The sequence below is a fragment of the Podarcis gaigeae genome, assembly GCF_964106915.1.
Source record: "Podarcis gaigeae genome assembly, chromosome: 15".
Classification (NCBI taxonomy): domain Eukaryota; kingdom Metazoa; phylum Chordata; class Lepidosauria; order Squamata; family Lacertidae; genus Podarcis; species Podarcis gaigeae.
In genome coordinates this window covers 33,626,545-33,646,312 of record NC_139692.1, presented here as the reverse complement: position 1 = coordinate 33,646,312, position 19,768 = coordinate 33,626,545, and the positions used below count along the sequence as shown (strand labels likewise).

The following is a 19,768-nucleotide window of genomic DNA, read 5'->3' as shown; positions in this document are numbered from 1 at the left end:
TTGAATCAATAAAACCACTGACAATTAGACAGAAGCCCCCATTTCAGTCTGCTGCTAAACATGCTGTTGCTCCTCATGGAGGATATGGCTAGTAATGGCTACTTGCCATGATGGCTAAACTACGGCTCCACCGTTAGAGGCAGTAATGCTTCTAAGTATCAGTTGCTAGAAGCCACAGCAGCTCAGGTCCTGCTTGTGGGTTTCCCCCAGGCATCTGGTTGGCCACTGTGAGAACAGGTTTCTGGTCTAGATGGGCCATTGGTCTGATCCAGCAGCCCCTTCCTCTGTTCTTACAAGCACAAGATTACCATCACAATACCAAGAGGCTTAAATCTCCAAATGTAGGACCATATGATCCCCTTTTCCTTAAACAGATACACCTGATTGTAGCCCACTCCTAGATCTCCCCCAAGTTCCTTGCTCTTGTCTTCACACACACCTGGCCTTGTCCAATATTTCTGCCCTAATACCTGGACACATCACTTCCTGTGACCTTCGCTTCACTGCCTTCAGCTGTCCAAAGCCTTCTCCCTGTCCTTCCTTGTGCCTTGAACTGCCTCCTGAAACACCTCAGTCCGGCCACCTTCCTTCTTTCCTTTGTGGGAGAACCAGCCTCATATAACCAACATACTCAAACCTAATTAATGCACAGAGGGGTTAAAACCAGGCTTAGTTCACCTGGGGAGGGACTAGGTGATCAAGTCTTTGTTCGCCTTCCTAGTCTACCTGAGCTCAGTGCGTAGACATCTAAGCTGGTTGCTCCAGTTTAGCTGCATGACTCTGTAACAAGCCTCTCAAGTTCCTATACCAATAATTTAGGAATTTTCACCACTTTGCAACTAAACCAAGTTTTATGCCCTTTTCGATTTTCTGAAGCACATGAATCTGACCTTTGGAGTGTTCGCAAGTTCACAACTTGCCAAACATGTAGTCTTCTTCTATGCTGGGGGGAAAGGGCGACTTTGGAAGGAACTCAAAAGAGCATATTTTAAAGGACTAACAGCCTATATTTCCATGCTTTACTTTGCTGAATATTTTGTGATTTTAAATCTCTGCTGATGTTCTCTCGCCAAAGAGCTCTTGCCCCAAACTTGGATCTTGGCGTCCAGGAATTCTCCTTTTATACCTATTTTATCCTTGCACCTACATCCTTGAAGTCCCTTCTCAAAACAGCTTTTCTGTGAGATCTCTGCACCATCCTGGGAGTCTCCATACCACACTGCAGTGGTTGCCAAGCTTTTTAGGCTCAGTGGGTATATTTAGATTTTTAAGTGACAGGCGCAATCCCTCTCTGCTCACTTCTCTCTCTTTCACTGTTAATTTGCCCAATATAAACAGCAATCATGAACAGGCAAGAAAACACTCAGATGTCCCCCTTTTATTAACTTTTAGGGCAGAAGTTTTACATCACGTTTTTGAAACAAAGAGAGCGATCTCCTCGCAGTGTTGGTGAACCAACTCTTGCAGCAGCAATGTGAAGACAACCCCAACTGAAATTCCCAAATAAGTTTGTCTCAAGTTCCGTTATAGAAAAAGCCAAGTCACTCTCTGTCCGAGAGCAAAGGCCACACAAACCCATTTGTGTACTTGGGTCTCTCAGGGGGAAAGGGTCTGCCTGAAAACACAGATGGATAAAGCATTAGCTTTCAGAGAGACACCACTTTGGAGCAACGCTAGGAAGAACAAGAAGGCCCACAGGGGCAGGATGCTGGCATCTTTCCTCAGAAACCCTGTAAGCAGACTGCACAGCAGTTACAGAAGCAAGCTTGGAAGAGGTTCTCGTTTCACATGGCTCCGATGTCGATACCCCTGTGGGGTCCTTATGGCAACACCTCTGCCGTGATGGAGGTCTGAAACAGCTCAGAAGAGCCTGCTCAACTGAGACGCCAGGCTCTTCAACAGCACCTGGATACCAGCCACAGAGTCAGCGCCATCATCTTCTCATCCTGAAGCTGGGCTTTTCAGCATCATCCTCTTCCTCAGAAGTACCTTCGTCTTCCTCTTCACTGGTCTGCTGCTTTGGGGAATGGTCGGAATCTGTAGCCGGTAAAAGACATGATGATCAGGCTACTTGCTTGAGGGAAGAAAGAACTGAATAATATTATGGATTGATAGGTAAATGGAACCATCATATTCAGGGTCAGGATAGCTATGTGGATCAGATGGTGGAGATAAAATGCATTTCTGGCGTGCTTGTGAGCTTCAGAGGTATGGCTGGCCGCTAACAGTTGAGGTTTTTTGGTCTCCCCCAGCAAAGGCAAGGCAATTCTTTTCTCCCTGCCTTCCTCAAAATGGCGAGGTACATTTTAGGCCAGGGATGTGGCCTAAAACCTGTGGTCCTCCAGATGCCAGAGTACAACTCCCATCCCTGACCACTGGGCATGCTGGGTAGGGATGATAGGAGTTGGTGTCCAACAAATTCTGGCAGGCCTGTTTCAGGGAGGAAAAATCCTCCTAATTCTCCAACTCAGACTGGCAGGGACAACAACATTGGGCAACTCTTCCTCATTTCAAGAATCAAGGTCATGTTCCCCACTGGGCTGCGAACTCTACAGCCTCCCCTTCCTACAGACATTGCCGCACTTAGGTGAACCCCAACAAAAACTTGGAAGCAACAGTCCTCCCATTGCCTCAGGCACCCAGGATTAGGATTACTATACAGAACAGCTCCTCCTTCCTTGGTTTTGCAGATATTTGAGAGTTCTTTGTCCCAGCAGTGGGGGCAGCTGCTTTGCCTTAACTCATCCGAGTCCATGGACCTTCTGATCCTCCAATACTGCCTTGGTGCCCTCCAGATGTTCTGGACTACAATTCCCATCAGTGCTGGTTGAGACTGATAGGAATTGTAGTCCAAAAAGGGATTGGGTTGGGGAAGGCTGCTCTATGCAACCTCTTTCTCTCTCATCAGGAGCTGTGCTGTCATTTGGTCTGACTACCCTGACAGAATCCCAAAGGACTTCCCTGGAAGATACCCACATCTTGATGCAGGCAGAAGCTGCAGAAGCTCAACTCATTTCAGTGGGGTCTTGAGAGCAGGAGGAGTTTCCTGGTGAACTGAACTCCAGAAGATGTGTTTTCACATTACCTGCATGTTCGCTCTTTTGTTCAAGCTTACTCTTCTTCGCCAGCATTTTCTTCTCTTTCAACTTCTGCCTGTAAATCAAGTATTAAATGCTCCAAATGAACAAGCTGCCCTTTGCGCAAGCGTTCTGCAGATTCCAACCCTGATGCTAGCCAAAAGAGAACTGAGCTGTGTAGTTGTTAAAATGCCAATTCTTAATGCTCTGGAACCCAACCTATTTCACTGCTGATGGAAGAGCATGTGAACAGCTTTGAAAAATGTTTGCCTTGTTTACCAGGAGGGAACAGCTATCTGTTCCCAAATTATCCTAGCGGTAGGATGAAATTTGCCTCTCTAGGAAACTGTTTCCAGGAACTGCACAGAGGTGGACTTGCAGCCACCTAGAGGTAAAAACTGGAATTATTCCTTCATAGGACTGGCAGCTACATATCCTGTTTTTTCTGTCAATGGAGATTTTCCCCACTAATGCTCCTAAAGGTAAAGGTAAAGGGACCCCTGACCATTAGGTCCAGTCATGGCCGACTCTGGGGTTGCGGCGCTCATCTTGCTTTACTGGCCGAGGGAGCCGGCGTACAGCTTCCGGGTCATGTGGCCAGCATGACTAAGGCTGCTTCTGGCAAACCAGAGCAGCGCATGGAAACGCCGTTTACCTTCCCGCCGGAGCGGTACCTATTTATCTACTTGTACTTTGACGTGCTTTCGAACTGCTAGGTTGGCAAAAGCAGGGACCGAGCAACGGGAGCTCACCCCGTCACAGGGATTTGAACCGCCGACCTTCTGATCGGCAAGTCAGTGGTTTAACCCACAGCACCACCCACGTCCCTGCTAAGGCTCATAGCCACATGGAAAATCAGACCACTATGCCAATCCCAGCAGGACAGTGTTGAGATCAAACCTGCTGCTTTCCCATGGTAAGAACTTCTCCTCACCCTGCGCCTGCAATTATTTAAGGCGAAACAAGATAGGTAGCTCCATGCTACATATTAAGGAAGAACCTCTAGTCTGGCCCTTAAGTCATTTTGGACTGTAAACAAATATTGAACTATTGCCCTTGACCCTTCCTGCCTCCCCTCATTCTGGATCCTGTTTCCCTAGGCTTCCTGTACAGCTTTGACCTCACCGTTTCCTTCTGCGCTTGGCTGTCTGTTTTTCCGCAACAATCTTGTTCTTTTCTAGCTTCTTCTGATATTCCTCATCCAGTTTTTGCTGCGACAAATCACAGGGAACATGTCATTACAATCCCAGGGGGGGTTGCAACAATTTAATATTTAAAAAGCTGAAACAAATTATAGTCATGGGAATAAAGTGGGTTTTGAAAACACCTTTCTCAGGTGCAAAGGTCAGAGCGAAGAGGTGCATTTTCAGCATTCCATGGAAACTGTAGAGTGAAAGTGGCAGATACACCTCTCCGGGGAAGCAATTCAGCAACCTAGGAGCTGCTGCAGAGAATGCCCTCTCCCAGGCTGCCACCCCCAAACTTCAGAGGATGGCACAACTACCAAGATTTTACCACTGATTTTAACACCTGATAGGGTCTGTAAGGAAGGAGGCAGTACAACAACTCAGAAACGGTAAGCCAAAGGAATCACCCAACCTTTTCAGCCATGGCATCCATAAAATCTTGCCTCTGGTATTCTCGCCGGCGAAGGTGTCGGTAGACGTGGAATTCCCCACTGCCAGCCCCAGCACTGGAACCTGCCAAGGAAGGGGTCACAGCTTATTGACAGAGCAGGTGCATTACAAGTGCAGGCGGCGACCCTGGTGCCTCCTAGGATCTCAGGTAGCAGGTGATGGGAAAGATGCTACCAGTAAGAGGAGACAATAGTTGGCTAGATGAACAAGGGCAGGCTTGACTCTATGCAAGGCAGCTTCACTAGTGGCTTGATCACATTACATACAAGTAGGAAATTAGTCTGAGCCTAAAAAGAAATTCTCCTTTTCATATATTGGGGGGGGGGGGGACCAAATGTACACAGAAAGCTTGCTGAGAAACCAGCAGCCACACTAGGGACCTTGCTTCTGGGACACCTAGAAACCTTGTTCGCTCCATTTTCTCCTTGCCCTTCCTTTGGCTGGAACAGGGCAAATGCTATCACCACTTTCCCCTTTGGTTTGTTGTAACGATTATAGGAAGGCAAATATTACCAGTAGTTGTCTAGATACAGGCTCGTAATGCTCCCTAGCACAGTGGGAAAGCTTATGATTTACCTGTGGGAATGGGATTGTGTATAAACCATGCTATAAAGACAAAGCACAAATTTGCATGTTTATTCATTGCTGGACGTTGCGGTGCAGCTCAGTTTGCTTAGAAGGGTCTGCATGTGGTTAAAAACCTCCAAGCCGCCTCTCTCCCTTTGATCTCTGTGGTGACCTGTCAGAGAATCTTTAGTTGTGATTCCTGTATTGCAGACAGTTGGACTAGATGGCCCTTGGGATCCCTTGCAACTCTACAATTCTGTGATTCTGTCCTTGGAAGTCAAAGCTGCATCCTCTTTCATTTCTGTCTCCCCTCTCAAACTTTCTCCAGAACTCAAGTGGCAAATTTATTTTGGAAGTATCTTCTGAGAACAAAGAGGCAAGCATGGCTTCTTTGTTTCACCAACTACTTAGTTAGCTAGGACAAAAGAATTCTCTCTTTAAAATAATGAACTTCCCTTAAGCTTTCTTATTTTATACTAAGTCTCATTCTGAGTGCCTTCCATTTAAAGGTGTGCTCCAAGTAAGGATTCATTTCACTAAAGGCAACTTCTGCTGTTACACACAAACTCTATATGCTAGCATAAATTATGCTGAATTGAACAAAATTTCCAAACGTTAGTATTTTGCATATTTATTCTAGCTTTATTAGTCACAGTGAGGGTTAAGAAGCTATGATGGACACAGAGATCTTGGCTACAGGGACCTGAAAATTAATCCAGCAACTCCTCTGGTTTCTTAGATCTCAACAGACCATTTTGAAGGATATCCTTTCAGCCATGCAGGCTAGAAACCTGCTTTTCGTCTAGAGTGAAGACCAGGGTTCTCAGAAAGCAACACTCCTGTAGGATCATGACAGATACACAGAGCCCTGGCTACAGAAGACCCAGATTTGGAACCCCATTTGTCTATGCTGCTTCTCATCAGTGTAAACATTACTTTTTTAAGTGTGCACACATCTCAGAGCCTGAATCATTCACTCTTCTGATTCTCTGTGTTTATGGTCACAAACGTCACACATGATTTCAAACCGTGGGGATTCAGAAGTGTGACTCATATCAATAATCACCCAAATGCCAGTGAAAAATAATTGGTAATATGGCAAGGGCAAGATGGCTGCAAGAACACCCCCTCATCCCCTTCAAAGTTTCAAGCCCCTTATCTTATGACTACTCAATCCTCATCTATTTCCCTTCCCTATTAAGCACATTCCTCTAGAAGCACTAAGAAGCCACCTAAAAATAGCTACTTACCCATAACATCTCTGACAAATTCTGGAGGCGGACGGGGCGCCCATTCATTGAGCTTTTCAGGAATTGGAACTGTCTTATCCTGCAACAAGAAATGAGCAATACTGTGACACTGTTTCTCTAGGAGGAGAGAGCAATTCTTCAAAGCTATTAGAGCATGGATCTAAACAGAAGTGGGAACATTAAGGAAAACAGAACTGATCTTTTTGCCCAAGAATTTATTGGGCATTTGGCTGCAGACAATAAAGTGTCACACTAGCTATATCATGGGTGATAAATCCTTTTGATCTGAGGGCTATATTCACTCTTGGCCACCCTCTGGGGATCACATGCCAGGGTGGGTGTGGCCTTCTCACACACATTTACACAAAGAACACACACATGTACATATAGGTCACACAGACCTCCCCTCTCCTCAACTGATCTATCTACTCTTATTACCCCATGTATCAAATGATCAATCTGATGACTGGGGAGGGGATGACTTGCATCCCCATCAGAGTGCTGGATTGGGAAGTTTGCACTTCTTTGCCTGCCCCAGTGTTGCAGCTTATCTATTTTTTTCTTTCTTCTCCTGCTGCCAGAAAAACCAGTCAAATGTTGGCTCAGGCTCTCAGAATGGGGATTAACCACCCTAACCTATTTTCTGTATGTGTGAGAATATAATGAAGTAACAGGTTTTCTTGTTGAATACAATCCCATGCTACATACATACATATATGCATGGATGCGCACGCGCACACACATGCATACACAGAGCAGCTCAGAGCAATGGACAGAATTGGTAAGATCTCTGCTGAATGTGCTTAGGAGAGGAGGGTCAGGTAGCTGTCCCCACATATACAGATGTGCGTTCAGAAGGGAACTGCAGGATTAAAGTTACTTATGAGTAAAGGCACTAGAATGAGATAGGAAGTGAAGAATAGGACACTAAGCTCTCCCCTGCCCTTCTCCACAAGCACTCACTGCAATAACTACACAAGTGGAATTTATGCATTTAATTGCATTTAGGAATCTACACACACAAAGTGTTCAGGGCAATGCACATTTAAAAGCATGTTCTAAGGACTGCAGTCCCCTTCTGGCAGTAAGCCTCATTAAGTGGAGACTCAAGTCACCTCCAGATGTTGCGTGGGGGACCAGACCACATTGCATCAAAGCAAGTGTTAACCCAGACTTTTCAATGCATCTTCCCGTCACTTTCTGTAGCAGTTAATTCCAATCTTTCACGGAAGCAGTTTTGTTGCACAAAAGCTTCACATCAGCTTTCTTTGTGTAGCCTTAGCTTGCCAGGATATAGCTGAATCCCACCTGAAAACACTGACAGCCTGGAAGCACCTTTACTTCAGAGTCAACATGCACTATGTTGTAAGAATAAGTAACTTTTACTTGTTGGGCTGACCACAGTTTTAAAGATCCGCTTCAGAGGCTCTCCAAGTGTCCCAACTCCCTGGTAAGGTGGGTGGCCATGTGGGAGAGGCCCTTCTCTATGGTAGCCTCACAGCTATGGAATTTCCTTCCCTCGGATATTTCCAAATTGCAGGCTTTTTGAAAAGGCCTATAATCTTCAATTGACCTTTCAGGCATGATGTTTATTAGCTGAGAGATGGCCTGGGTGAAGAAGTTTTTATCTGGCTCTGTTAAAAAGAAATTTAATGCTGAGTTGTAGTTTTAAAACTTTGCATTGCTGTTTCTTGTATCTTTTTGTTGATTTTGATTGTACACCAGTTTGAAAAGGCATCTGCACAGAAAAGCAGCCATATATATATATATATATATATATGGTTTTGGTGTCCTCGGGTGTCTTCCCGTGTAAAAGTTGGGGTGTCTAGGCGACGTTTCGACGAGGTCTCACTCGTCATCTTCAGGCTGGTGCTTTCGGCTTCTTGTTACTGGAACAGAGCGGGATCTCAATGTTTGAGTTCCTATAAATACTGTAGAGGGGGTGTGGTGTCTAGCCTCCAATGTTCTGGGCAGAGAGGAAGTTCCCAGGCTAGTGTGCCTTTTCTTCTTTTGTTCCTTAATTACTTGAGAGATACCTTGAGTGATTTCTTGAGTGATATCCTGAGTACCACTTAGGTGGGTCATTCCAACTTCCCTTCCTTGACGTCCAACCAACCAACCAACTTCCCTTCCTTGACGTCCTAATCTACAAAAAACCTGATGGCTCCCTAGGACAACCAACTTCCCTTCCTTGACGTCCTAATCTACAAAAAACCTGATGGCTCCCTAGGACACACTATCTACCAGAAAAAAACACACACCAACCGCTACTTACATGCACAATCACACCACCACCCTGCACAAATAAACTCCGTAGCCAAGACTCTCATCTCCAGAACCAAACGCCTGGCTGACAAAGACCACTTGACAACTGAGTTACAGAATCTCTCAAATGTGTTAATTGCCAATGGATACCAGCAAAACAGGATTACGAAGCTAATCCAAAAGGAAACACCCCCCAAAAACCAAGACACAGAAGAAAACAATGGCATGGCCCTCCTTCCTTATATCAAGGGCACTACAGATAAAATTAGCAAAATCCTCCATAAACACAATATCAAAACAGCCTTTTGCACCAACCAAAAAATAGCCAATATCCTCAGAAACCCCAAGGATAAAATCCAGTTGGAAAACCAAGGGATCTATGAAATACCCTGCAAAGTCTGCCCAGCCACGTACATTGGACAAACAAACAGACGAATAAATGCACGTATCGCAGAACACAAGAATGCCGTCAAAAAAGAAGAAAAAACAGGACACGAAATTAATTTTGCAGATTCCAAATTGCTCTTTAACACGGAACATCACCACAAGAGAATAATCATGGAAGCCATCGAGATAGAGAAACACCCTCACAACATGAACAAGCGTGACGACACATCCCGCTTGCCAGACATCTGGAAATTAGCCCTCTCCACAAAAACTGACACCAGATCCAGAGGCACACAGAACGCCAACACCAATCAACCACACCAGACCCAAACCCAGACCCTCTCCACAGATGAATTACTGACACCATCCAGTAGCCAATCCATGGTGGCACCTCCGGATGCTGCACCCCCCTGCAATCCCTACACAGATCTGGTTGACACAAGCCACAAAACCACAGCTCGCCCCTATACACGAAGCCAAGCCAAAGCACAACTAAGTGCAATACAGCCATCTTCTCAGGAAAACTCTTCACAAAGTTCAAGAGGTCAAGACACAAAGACTTTAGCAACTAATCCACACCTAATGACCCACCTAAGTGGTACTCAGGATATCACTCAAGAAATCACTCAAGGTATCTCTCAAGTAATTAAGGAACAAAAGAAGAAAAGGCACACTAGCCTGGGAACTTCCTCTCTGCCCAGAACATTGGAGGCTAGACACCACACCCCCTCTACAGTATTTATAGGAACTCAAACATTGAGATCCCGCTCTGTTCCAGTAACAAGAAGCCGAAAGCACCAGCCTGAAGATGACGAGTGAGACCTCGTCGAAACGTCGCCTAGACACCCCAACTTTTACACGGGAAGACACCCGAGGACACCAAAACCTGCATTCCTGTACCCGTGAAAATCTACGAAAGCATATATATATATATATATATATATATATATATATGCAGGTTTTGGTGTCCTCGGGTGTCTTCCCGTGTAAAAGTTGGGGTGTCTAGGCGACGTTTCGACGAGGTCTCACTCTACGAAAGCAAATATATATATATATACACACACACACACACACACACACACATACATATTTTAATGGATGCCCATTTAAATATATGCCTTCTCTTTTTATGCTGCCATAGAGGCATCAATGGAGAGCAACCCTAGAGAGCTCTGTTCAGTCCTGCAGAGTAGGCAAGCACAAAGTAACAGGAGTCTGTTGGAGTGCTCTAGGCTGTAAGGTCTATAGGCAGATGCCCACTCCCACCAAGTACAAAACCAATGAGATTCAAACTACACTCAAAGACCTAAATAGGAGAAAGGCAACACATACCGTATTTTTCACCCTATAGGACGCACTTTTTCCCTTCCAAAAATGAAGGGGAAATCTGGGTGCGTCCTATGGGGCGAATGCAGGCTTTCGCTGAAGCTTGGAGAGCGAGAGGGGTCGGTGCGCACCGACCCCTCTCGCTCTTCAGGCTTCAGGAATACATCCGCAGCCTAAGCAACCCTGCAGGAGTTCCCGCAGGGCTGTCTAGGCTGCGGATAGCAGCTTGCTTCCCGGAGCGCCCTGAAAGCAGAGCGCCCGGCGCTTCGGGAACACATCCGCAGCGTGTTGGAGCCCTGCGGGAGTTCCCCGCAGGGCTCCCCACGCTGCCCAGTGCGAAGGACGCCCTGAAGCAGAGCGCCCCTCGCACCGGGCAGACATCCGCAGCGTGGGGAGCCCTGCAGGAGTTCCCCGCAGGGCACCCTATGCTGCGGATAGCAGCCTGCCGCCCGGCGCGAGAGGCGCCCTGAAGCAGAGCGCCCTGCCCGCCGGACAGACATTGGCCAGCCCCACAAGCTCGGGGGACAGCAAGGAGGCGCAGTGCCGCCATCCTGCTGTTCATCGACCTGGTTCGGTTTCCCCGACCTGGTTTTGGGGGGGAAATAAAGGGGAAAAAATTTTCCTTTATTCCCCCCCCAAAAAACTAGGTGTGTCCTATGGGACGGAGCGTCCTATGGGACGAAAAATACGGTAAATTTGTTCAATAAATGCATACATGCAAGCCAAGAAAGACAAAGGAGGAAGGAGACACTCACTGCCAAAGGGCCCGGTTAAACAGGATGGGATGAGGGCACCAACACCTTCAACTTCGTATCATATAAACCTACCCAGGTATTAAGCTTATCTGCAGATGGACACTCTCAGAGTATAGACTCATATTGTGTCGTGCCACCCGATCTAAGAAACTCCCACCCTACTTGTTTCACTTTTGGGGCACAAGGCAAACTCTGTTCTATTCTCCCAGACCTCTAAAGTTCCCATTCAACCCTCCATTTTTGTTTTTGCCATCATTTTTGATGAGTGGTCTAGCATTACCTAATAATGCAAATGCATAGGGGAAGGATAGGGATCAATAGGATTGTGGCAAAGGAACATAAGGAGAGCCTTGTTGAATAAGACTAGAAGCCAAGAATCCTCTTTCCCCGCAGTGGCTAACAGAATACCCCTGAGACACCCATGATCACATCATGAGCACGATAGCACTTTTCTGCTGTTGTTCCCTAGCAACTGGTCTTCCGAGACACTCTGCCTTTCTTTCACGCTAGAGGTAGAATATAGCCATAATGCAGCCTTTATCCTCCATCAGCTTCCCCATTTCCTTTTAAAGCCTTCTAAGTTGGTGTCCACTGCCACGTCCTGTGACAGTGAGTTCCACAGATTCCATACTGTGTGAAGAAGTACTTCCTTTCGTCTGTCCTGAATCTACCACCAACCAGCTTCATCACATAAACTCAGGTTTCAGTATTATGAGAGGAGCGGGGCGCGCGCACGTGCGTGGAATTTCCCCCTTACGTGCACTTGATTCCCCTTGTGAGTAAGCAAATACAGTGGTACCTCTGGTTAAGAACTTAATTCGTTCTGGAGGTCCATTCTTAACCTGAAACTGTTCTTAACCTGAGGTACCACTTTAGCTAAGGGGGCCTCCTGCTGCTGCCGCGCCGCCGGAGCACAATTTCTGTTCTTATCCTGAAGCAAAGTTCTTAACCCGAGGTACTGGGTTAGCGGAGTCTGTAACCTGAAGCGTATGTAACCCGGGGTACCACTGTACTCCCTTCTTCATACAAGTTAACTAGGAATCGGGGGAGGGAAAAATATATTAGTCGGCAAGCCTGGTGAGAGCAGATCAGGACTGCCAAATATAAGAGAAAAGAGGAAATAAAAGGGGGGCCTCTACCTCTTCATTGAAGCAAACTGAGTAAGAGGGTAGTTATTGAGGGGAGAAATGGGGGGGGTCCCACCTCACCTATCCCCAACTGGAGGCCCTGGTGCCTACACTGCAGGGGTGGGAGCGGGGAGAAGTAGCCACGCCCACCAACACTTATGCCCCGCCCCCTCACCGGATTCCTCATGAGCCTCTCCAGCTTCAGACGCTGCTCGTCCGCTGCGCTCCGGGGGATGACCAGCGGCTGCGGTTCCTTGCGGGGCCGGGAGGGCCGCGTCGGCCCCGCCGCCATCCTGGCCCCCCCTTTTGGTTTCCCCTCCGCCTTCTCCTGCGCAAAAGGCCGCGGCCCCGACCGATGACGTCACGGAGGGCGACGGTCATAGAGGCATCTTGCGAAAGGGGCAGGGCGGGGCTCCCTTCCTTTCCTTGTCCCGCGCCTTCCCCTTTGCTCCGCCCCCTTTCCGGCAATATTCATGAGGTCTGTTACATATTAATGAAGGCGCGAAAAACAGGCCAGAAACGGCGGTTGGTTTTTCTTTCGAAATGCGTGTTAGCGTCGCTTCTGAGGCGATGGGGGAGGGGGGAGTTCCCAGAATGCTTCGCGGTCTTGTTTTGTTTTGTTTTTTTGCATTTTGTTTTTTTTTTTATATGCCAAATTTAATTATCCTTCACACAACGTAAGGATTAGTTTTGTTTCTTTTATTCTCAGGGCTTGGCAGCTAGTGATAATTTTTTAAAAATAAAAAATGCACCACAGCATTATACCAATGGTGTCACTGTTAGTTGCCAGCTGCTTCTAGGAACTTTATTGTTCAAACGTTAAAGCTTCATATTGCTGCATTTGCAGAGGGTTGAGCCAGATGATTCTCAGGGTCCCTTCCAACCCTACAATTTCTATTCACGCTTTTGATGAACATATTGCCTGGCAACTTTAAAAAAATACCAGTTACCTATTGCACTTTTAGGTGGTGACCTTGCACTCTATCATAGATATACTAGCACAGATTTTAGCTGGTTTTGATCTGCACTGCCAGCAGGAGCTTTCAGTGGAGTCTCTTCGCTTACAGCAACAGCCTAACCTTTATAACCTAGGAAAGCAGAGCTTGTGGTGTGTGAATTTTTTTTAAAGGAGGCTGAGTTAAGTGATATTTTAAATAGATTAATTCATGATCTTTCCCTCCTGAACTACCTACCCAATCAACCACTTTATAGCCCTTGGCAGGGCTCTCAAACATCTACAGTACAAATGTCCATGTGGGTACAAAGCAGTTGAAAAATCTACCCTAAAGGCAACAAAATTTGCTGAAATCACAGCAAGATATGGCAACTACAACAGTACACAGCAGCCACCTAGCCTACTAGTCCAAAAAAAACCGAACAAACCCTGGGGCAGGGGTATTTATTTGTAGCATTTAGATACCACATTTTTCTCCAAAGAGCTCAAGGTGGCATACATAGTTCATGGCCAAGTGGGATTTTGAGCCCTGGTCTCCTGTGTTTCCTAGTCCTACACACTAACTGCTATAGCCACACTGGATGAAATCTTAACTTTCTAAAAACCAGAATCGGGCCAATGCCGGGTGGCTTTCTAATAAGAGAATTATTCTGCACAATACTGTTGCTGTAGATTAGACTTTAAGTGAATCCACCATACACACAATTTGGGCAGCAATATCCTATTTTGAATTGAAAATTTTGTATCGGGTTTCTTTTGGTTTAAAAATTATGTAGGAAATTATCTGGGAGAAGGAAACGATATGTGTGAAACATTGTGAGAATGATTGCTCTTTTTGCACTCTGGGTTAGCAAAATGAGCAATGCAACAGCCTCCAGGGGGCTCCACTTACAAATTGCTCCATGCAGGGCAAGCGAAACCCCTGGGGATATTAGCAGCAGATGGAGGAAGTCGTGCTTGGCCTGCCATGAGTGCAGCAGCAACCGCTGCTTCCTGGCAACTGAAAGATGCAACATGATCTGCATGCAAACCAGGAAGTGGCAGAAGTGCCCATGGACCAGATAGTGATCAGGCCAGATGCTACATCCTCCACACAGCAGCCTGTGACCTTTTCACAGCTTTGGGGCGGAACCCATCAATTAAATGTTTTGACTCAGCCCTGCGAAATTGAAGGTTGAGGTCTATTCTCACATTGCCTTTTACTAATGTTTTGCATAGAGCAGCCACTTATGTGTCACCAAAAAAGACAAGGGGGAAAGATACCAGTTTGCATAATGTTTGCATTTGCTAATGCACACTAATAGGTGCAAAAAATAATAATAATATTGGGGCGGGGGAAATACAATAGGTTAAGTAGAAGTACAATTTATCTCAGCATTATGATTCTTGATGGGTAACTTCTAGGCCCTTCGTCTCCCTTATTGGGATTATTTATCGTGAAACAGAAATTAGATGCTTTCAAACCGAGAACAGTCCTCTGTAAAGCAGGATTTATGGACACCCTATTTGTGTAGACCTGTCCTTTTATTCCTTTTTTGTTCTGTACAAGAGTTACTATTTCATTGATAGCTTGCAAGCTGTTACTATTATAACATTTTTCTTCATGGGTTATTGCGATACCTGTAGTGGCGTTTTCATTATTCTTGAGGTGTATTAAGTGAGACCCCTTCATGGATCACTGCCTTGCCGTGGCAAAGGGGCTTGAAGAACTCAGAGAAGCTATGAACTATGCCGAGCAGGGCACCCAAGATGAACAGGTCATAGTGGAGAGTTTTGACCAAACGTGATCCACCTGGAGGAGGAACCGGCAAGCCACTCCAGTATCCCTGCCAATAAAACTCCATGGACAAAGACAACAGGCATATAAAAGATATGACGCTGGAAGATGAGCCCCTCAGGTCGGAAGGCGTCCAACATGCTACTGGGGAAGAGCGGAGGGCAAGTACAAGTAGATCCAGAGCTGATGAAGCGGCTGGGCCAAAGCTGAAAGGACGCTCAGTTGCGGATATGCCTGGAAGCGAAAGGAAAGTCCAATGCTGTAAAGAAAAATATTGCATAGGAACCTGGAATGTAAGAACCATGAACCTGGGTAAGTTGGAGGTGGTCAAAAATGAGATGGCAAGAATAAATATTGACATCCTGGGCATCAGTGAACTAAAATGGACGGGAATGGGTGAATTAAGTTCGGATGACCATCATATCTACTACTGTGGGCAAGAAACCCGTAAAAGAAATGGAGTGGCCCTCATAGTCAACAAAAGAGTGGCGAAAGCTGTACTGGGATGCAATCTCAAAAATGATAGAATGATCTCGATACGAATCCAAGGCAGACCTTTTAACATCACAGTAATCCAAGTTTATGCACCAACTACTTGTGCTGAAGAAACCGAAATTGACCAATTCTATGAAGACTTACAAGACCTTATAGAAGTGACACCAAAGAAGGATGTTCTTCTCATTATAGGGGATTGGAATGCTAAAGTAGGGAGTCAAGAGATAAAAGGAACAACTGGCAAGTTTGGCCTTGGAGATCAAAACGAAGCAGGGCAAAGGCTAATAGAGTTCTGTCAAGAGAACAAGCTGGTCATCACAAACACGCTTTTCCAACAACACAAGAGATGACTCTACACATGGACATCACCAGATGGGCAGCATCGAAATCAGATTGATTTTATTCTCTGCAGCCAAAGATGGAGAAGCTCTATACAGTCAGCAAAAACAAGACCTGGAGCTGACTGTGGCTCAGATCATCAGCTTCTTATAGCAAAATTCAAGCTTAAAATGAAGAAAGTAGGAAAAACCACTGGGCCGGTAAGATACAATCTAAGTCAAATCCCTTATGAATACACAGTGGAAGTGAGGAACAGGTTTAAGGATTTAGATTTGGTGGACAGAATGCCTGAAGAACTATGGATGGAGGCTCGTAACATTATACAGGAGGCAGCAACAAAAACCATCCCAATGAAAAGGAAATGCAAGAAAGCAAAGTGGCTGTCCAATGAGGCCTTACAAATAGCGGGGGAGAGAAGGCAAGCAAAATGCGAGGGAGATGGTGAAAGATACAGGAAATTGAATGCAGATTTCCAAAGAATAGCAAGGAGAGACAAGAAGACCTTCTTAAACGAGCAATGCAAAGAAATAGAGGAAAGCAATAGAATGGGAAGAACCAGAGATCTGTTCAAGAAAATTGGAGATATGAAAGGAACATTTCGTACAAAGATTTCCATAATAAAGGACAAAAGTGGAAAGGACCTAACAGAAGCAGAAGACATCAAGAAGAGGTGGCAAGAATACACAGAGGAATTATACCAGAAAGAAATGGATGTCTCGTATACCCCAGGTAGTGTGGTTGCTGACCTTGAGCCAGACATCCTGGAAAGTGAAGTCAAATGGGCCTTAGAAAGCACTGCAAATAACAAGGCCAGTGGAAGTGATGGTATTCCAGCTGAACTATTTAAAATTTTAAAAGATGATGCTGTTAAGGTGCTACACTCAATATGCCAGCAAGTTTGGAAAACTCAGCAGTGGCCAGAAGATTGGAGAAGATCAGTCTACATCCCAATCCCAAAGAAGGGCAGTGCCAAAGAATGCTCCAACTACCGCACAATTGCACTCATTTCACACGCTAGCAAGGTTATGCTTAAAATTCTACAAGGAAGGCTCAAGCAGTATGTGGACCGAGAACTCCCAGAAGTGCAAGCTGGATTTAGAAGAGGCAGAGGAACCAGAGACCAAATTGCAAACATGCGCTGGATTATGGAGAAAGCTAGAGAGTTCCAGAAAGACATCTACTTCTGCTTCATTGACTATGCAAAAGCCTTTGACTGTGTCGACCACAGCAAACTATGGCAAGTTCTTAAAGAAATGGGAGTGCCAGATCACCTCATCTGTCTCCTGAGAAATCTCTATGTGGGACAAGAAGCTACAGTTAGAACTGGATATGGAACAACTGATTGGTTCAAAATTGGGAAAGGAGTACGACAAGGCTGTATTTTGTCTCCCTGCTTATTTAACTTATATGCAGAATTCATCATGCAAAAGGCTGGGCTGGATGAATCCCTAGCCGGAATTAAGATTGCCGGAAGAAATATCAACAACCTCAGATATGCAGATGACACAACCTTGATGGCAGAAAGTGAGGAGGAATTAAAGAACCTTTTAATGAGGGTGAAAGAGGAGAGCGCAAAACATGGTCTGAAGCTCAACATCAAAAAAAGAAGATCATGGCCACTGGTCCCATCACCTCCTGGCAAATAGAAGGGGAAGAAATGGAGGTAGTGAGAGATTTTACTTTCTTGGGCTCAATGATCACTGCAGATGGTGACAGCAGCCACGAAATTAAAAGACGCCTGCTTCTTGGGAGAAGGGCAATGACAGGCCTAGACAGCATCTTGAGAAGTAGAGACATCACCTTGCCAACAAAGGTTCGTATAGTTAAAGCTATGGTTTTCCCAGTAGTGATGTATGGAAGTGAGAGCTGGACCATAAAGAAGGCTGATCGCCGAAGAATTGATGCTTTTGAATTATGGTGCTGGAGGAGACTCTTGAGAGTCCCATGGACTGCAAGAAGATCAAACCTCTCCATACTGAAGGAAATCAACCCTGAGTGCTCACTGGAAGGACAGATTGTGAAGCTGAGGCTCCAGTACTTTGGCCACCTCATGAGAAGAGAAGACTCCCTGGAGAAGACCCTGATGTTGGGAAAGATGGAGGGCACAAGGAGAAGGGGACGGCAGAGGACGAGATGGTTGGATAGTGTTTTCGAGGTTACCAGCATGAGTTTGACCAAACTGCGGGAGGCAGTGGAGGACAGAGGTGCCTGGCGTTCTCTGGTCCATGGGGTCACGAAGAGTTGGACACGACTAAACAACTAAACAACAACAACAACAAAATTAAGTGAGAGGCCCACTGTTGTCCGATGTTATTATCTGGCCACTCACAATGCAAGGAGCAAACTATAAAGATTGGGAGGAAGGTCATTCAGTGTGGCTTTATCCAGCCAAAATGGATTAGGACTCGAACCAATGACTTCAAGTTACAAGAAAGGAGATTTTTACTATACATATGGAAAAACAGTCTGACAGTAAGAGCTGTTTGACAGTGGAATAGTCTCCCTCAGGAGGCTGTGGACTCTCCTTCCTTGGAGGTTTTAAAGCAGAGGTTGGATTGCCATCTGTCATGGATTATTTGGTTTGAGATGCCTGCACTGCAGGGGGTTGGACTGGATGACCTTTAGGATCCCTTTCAACTCTACGATTCTATGATTAGGACCTGGGAGACAAAGGTTTAAATCCCTACTCTGTCACGAAGTTCACAGGGTAACATTGCACCAGTCATTGTTTCTCAGGGTTGTAGTGAGGATAAAACGGGGCGAGGGAAAACTGTGCATGCCACTTTGAGCTCCTGGAAGGAAAGGTGGGATATAAATACAATGGTAAATAGACTGTAAGTATTGGCAGGTGTACTTCAATCACACATCACCAAATTCAGGCTACACAATTAAAGTGGATTTGGTGCTCTTGCACAACAGACCTGCTTACCTCCCAAAACTGGACCATTTGCCATGAGGATAGTGATGGGAAAATGTATTTGAAAGTATGAGATCACAAATAAATTTTAGAATGAATTCTATATAAAGATTCTGTCCTCTCTCTGGTCAGAAATTATTGCATCCACGACTCAGTTGTCTAAAGATCTCACTGCCTTGTCTGTGTTTGAATGCATGGCTTATAATCACCAGTCTCATTTAGATACCTATTTGGACATATAGACTGCCTATATTAAGCTATCTGTTTAAGTTAGGACTGATGGAACAGCCTCATGTCCAACATCAGCTGGCAATGTTTTTTCTTTTCTGTTATGTTCACAAATAAAAAATAAAATAAATGCTCTATAGACAGTTGGCATCATCTAACCTCCCTGTAAACTCTGTGCAAACAAAATGAATGCTCATTAATCAGGTTTTCTGGAAGAAACCTCAGAATGGAACATCTGTGCACTTTAGAATGTGCTCCAGAATCTTTTGCAGATAATACCCTGGGAATGGCAGACAAGCTGATGTGCAAAGAGCTTGCAGAAAGCAAAAAGTCTGAACATGTGTGCAGTTACAGTCCCAGGAATACACAAAGCACTGTTATGCCTGAGCTTGCCATGTTATTGCAAAGGGCCTCATTTCTTAACTAATAGCTGCAATTGTAAGAAAGGAAAGATATATTGGGTGTGCAACCTCGTGCCTCCAGGGCAATACCAATTTTGTGTCCTAAAATTATGTAGATTAAATACATTTGCCTTAGCTGTGCTTTAATTTATTTTGCTTTCATGGTTCAGGGTTTCGTAGTCCAGACATGATTTGGCAAGTCAAACCTCCCAAAATATTTGAAATTTTTGAATAGTTGGGAAATGAAACACCCCATATTTTCTGC

The 19,768-nt window shown here is 45.4% G+C and overlaps 1 protein-coding gene across 1 annotated transcript; it reads right to left on the bottom strand.

The window, feature by feature from the left end:
* Positions 1–1,358: 1,358 nt before the first annotated feature.
* PRKRIP1 (PRKR interacting protein 1) lies at positions 1,359–12,754 on the bottom strand. The gene is made up of 6 exons (XM_083714892.1): positions 12,567–12,754; positions 6,532–6,610; positions 4,677–4,777; positions 4,203–4,288; positions 3,086–3,153; positions 1,359–2,037 (listed from the first exon to the last, which is right to left on the bottom strand). Exons 1-6 carry the CDS (start codon positions 12,681–12,683, stop codon positions 1,934–1,936), a joined length of 555 nt encoding a protein of 184 aa, XP_083571018.1. The 5' UTR covers positions 12,684–12,754; the 3' UTR covers positions 1,359–1,933.
* Between the last annotated feature and the right edge of the window lie 7,014 nt (positions 12,755–19,768).

Bases quoted from the DNA above. Each gene is read 5' to 3' on its own strand.
- PRKRIP1 (XM_083714892.1), bottom strand. From the start codon at position 12,683: ATGGCGGCGGGGCCGACGCGGCCCTCCCGGCCCCGCAAGGAACCGCAG. The intron at 4,289-4,676 runs GTTGGGTGATTC...GATTTGTCGCAG, and splicing joins TGGATGCCATGGCTGAAAAG to CAAAAACTGGATGAGGAATA. The intron at 2,038-3,085 runs GTAATGTGAAAA...TACCGGCTACAG, and splicing joins ACAAAAGAGCGAACATGCAG to ATTCCGACCATTCCCCAAAG.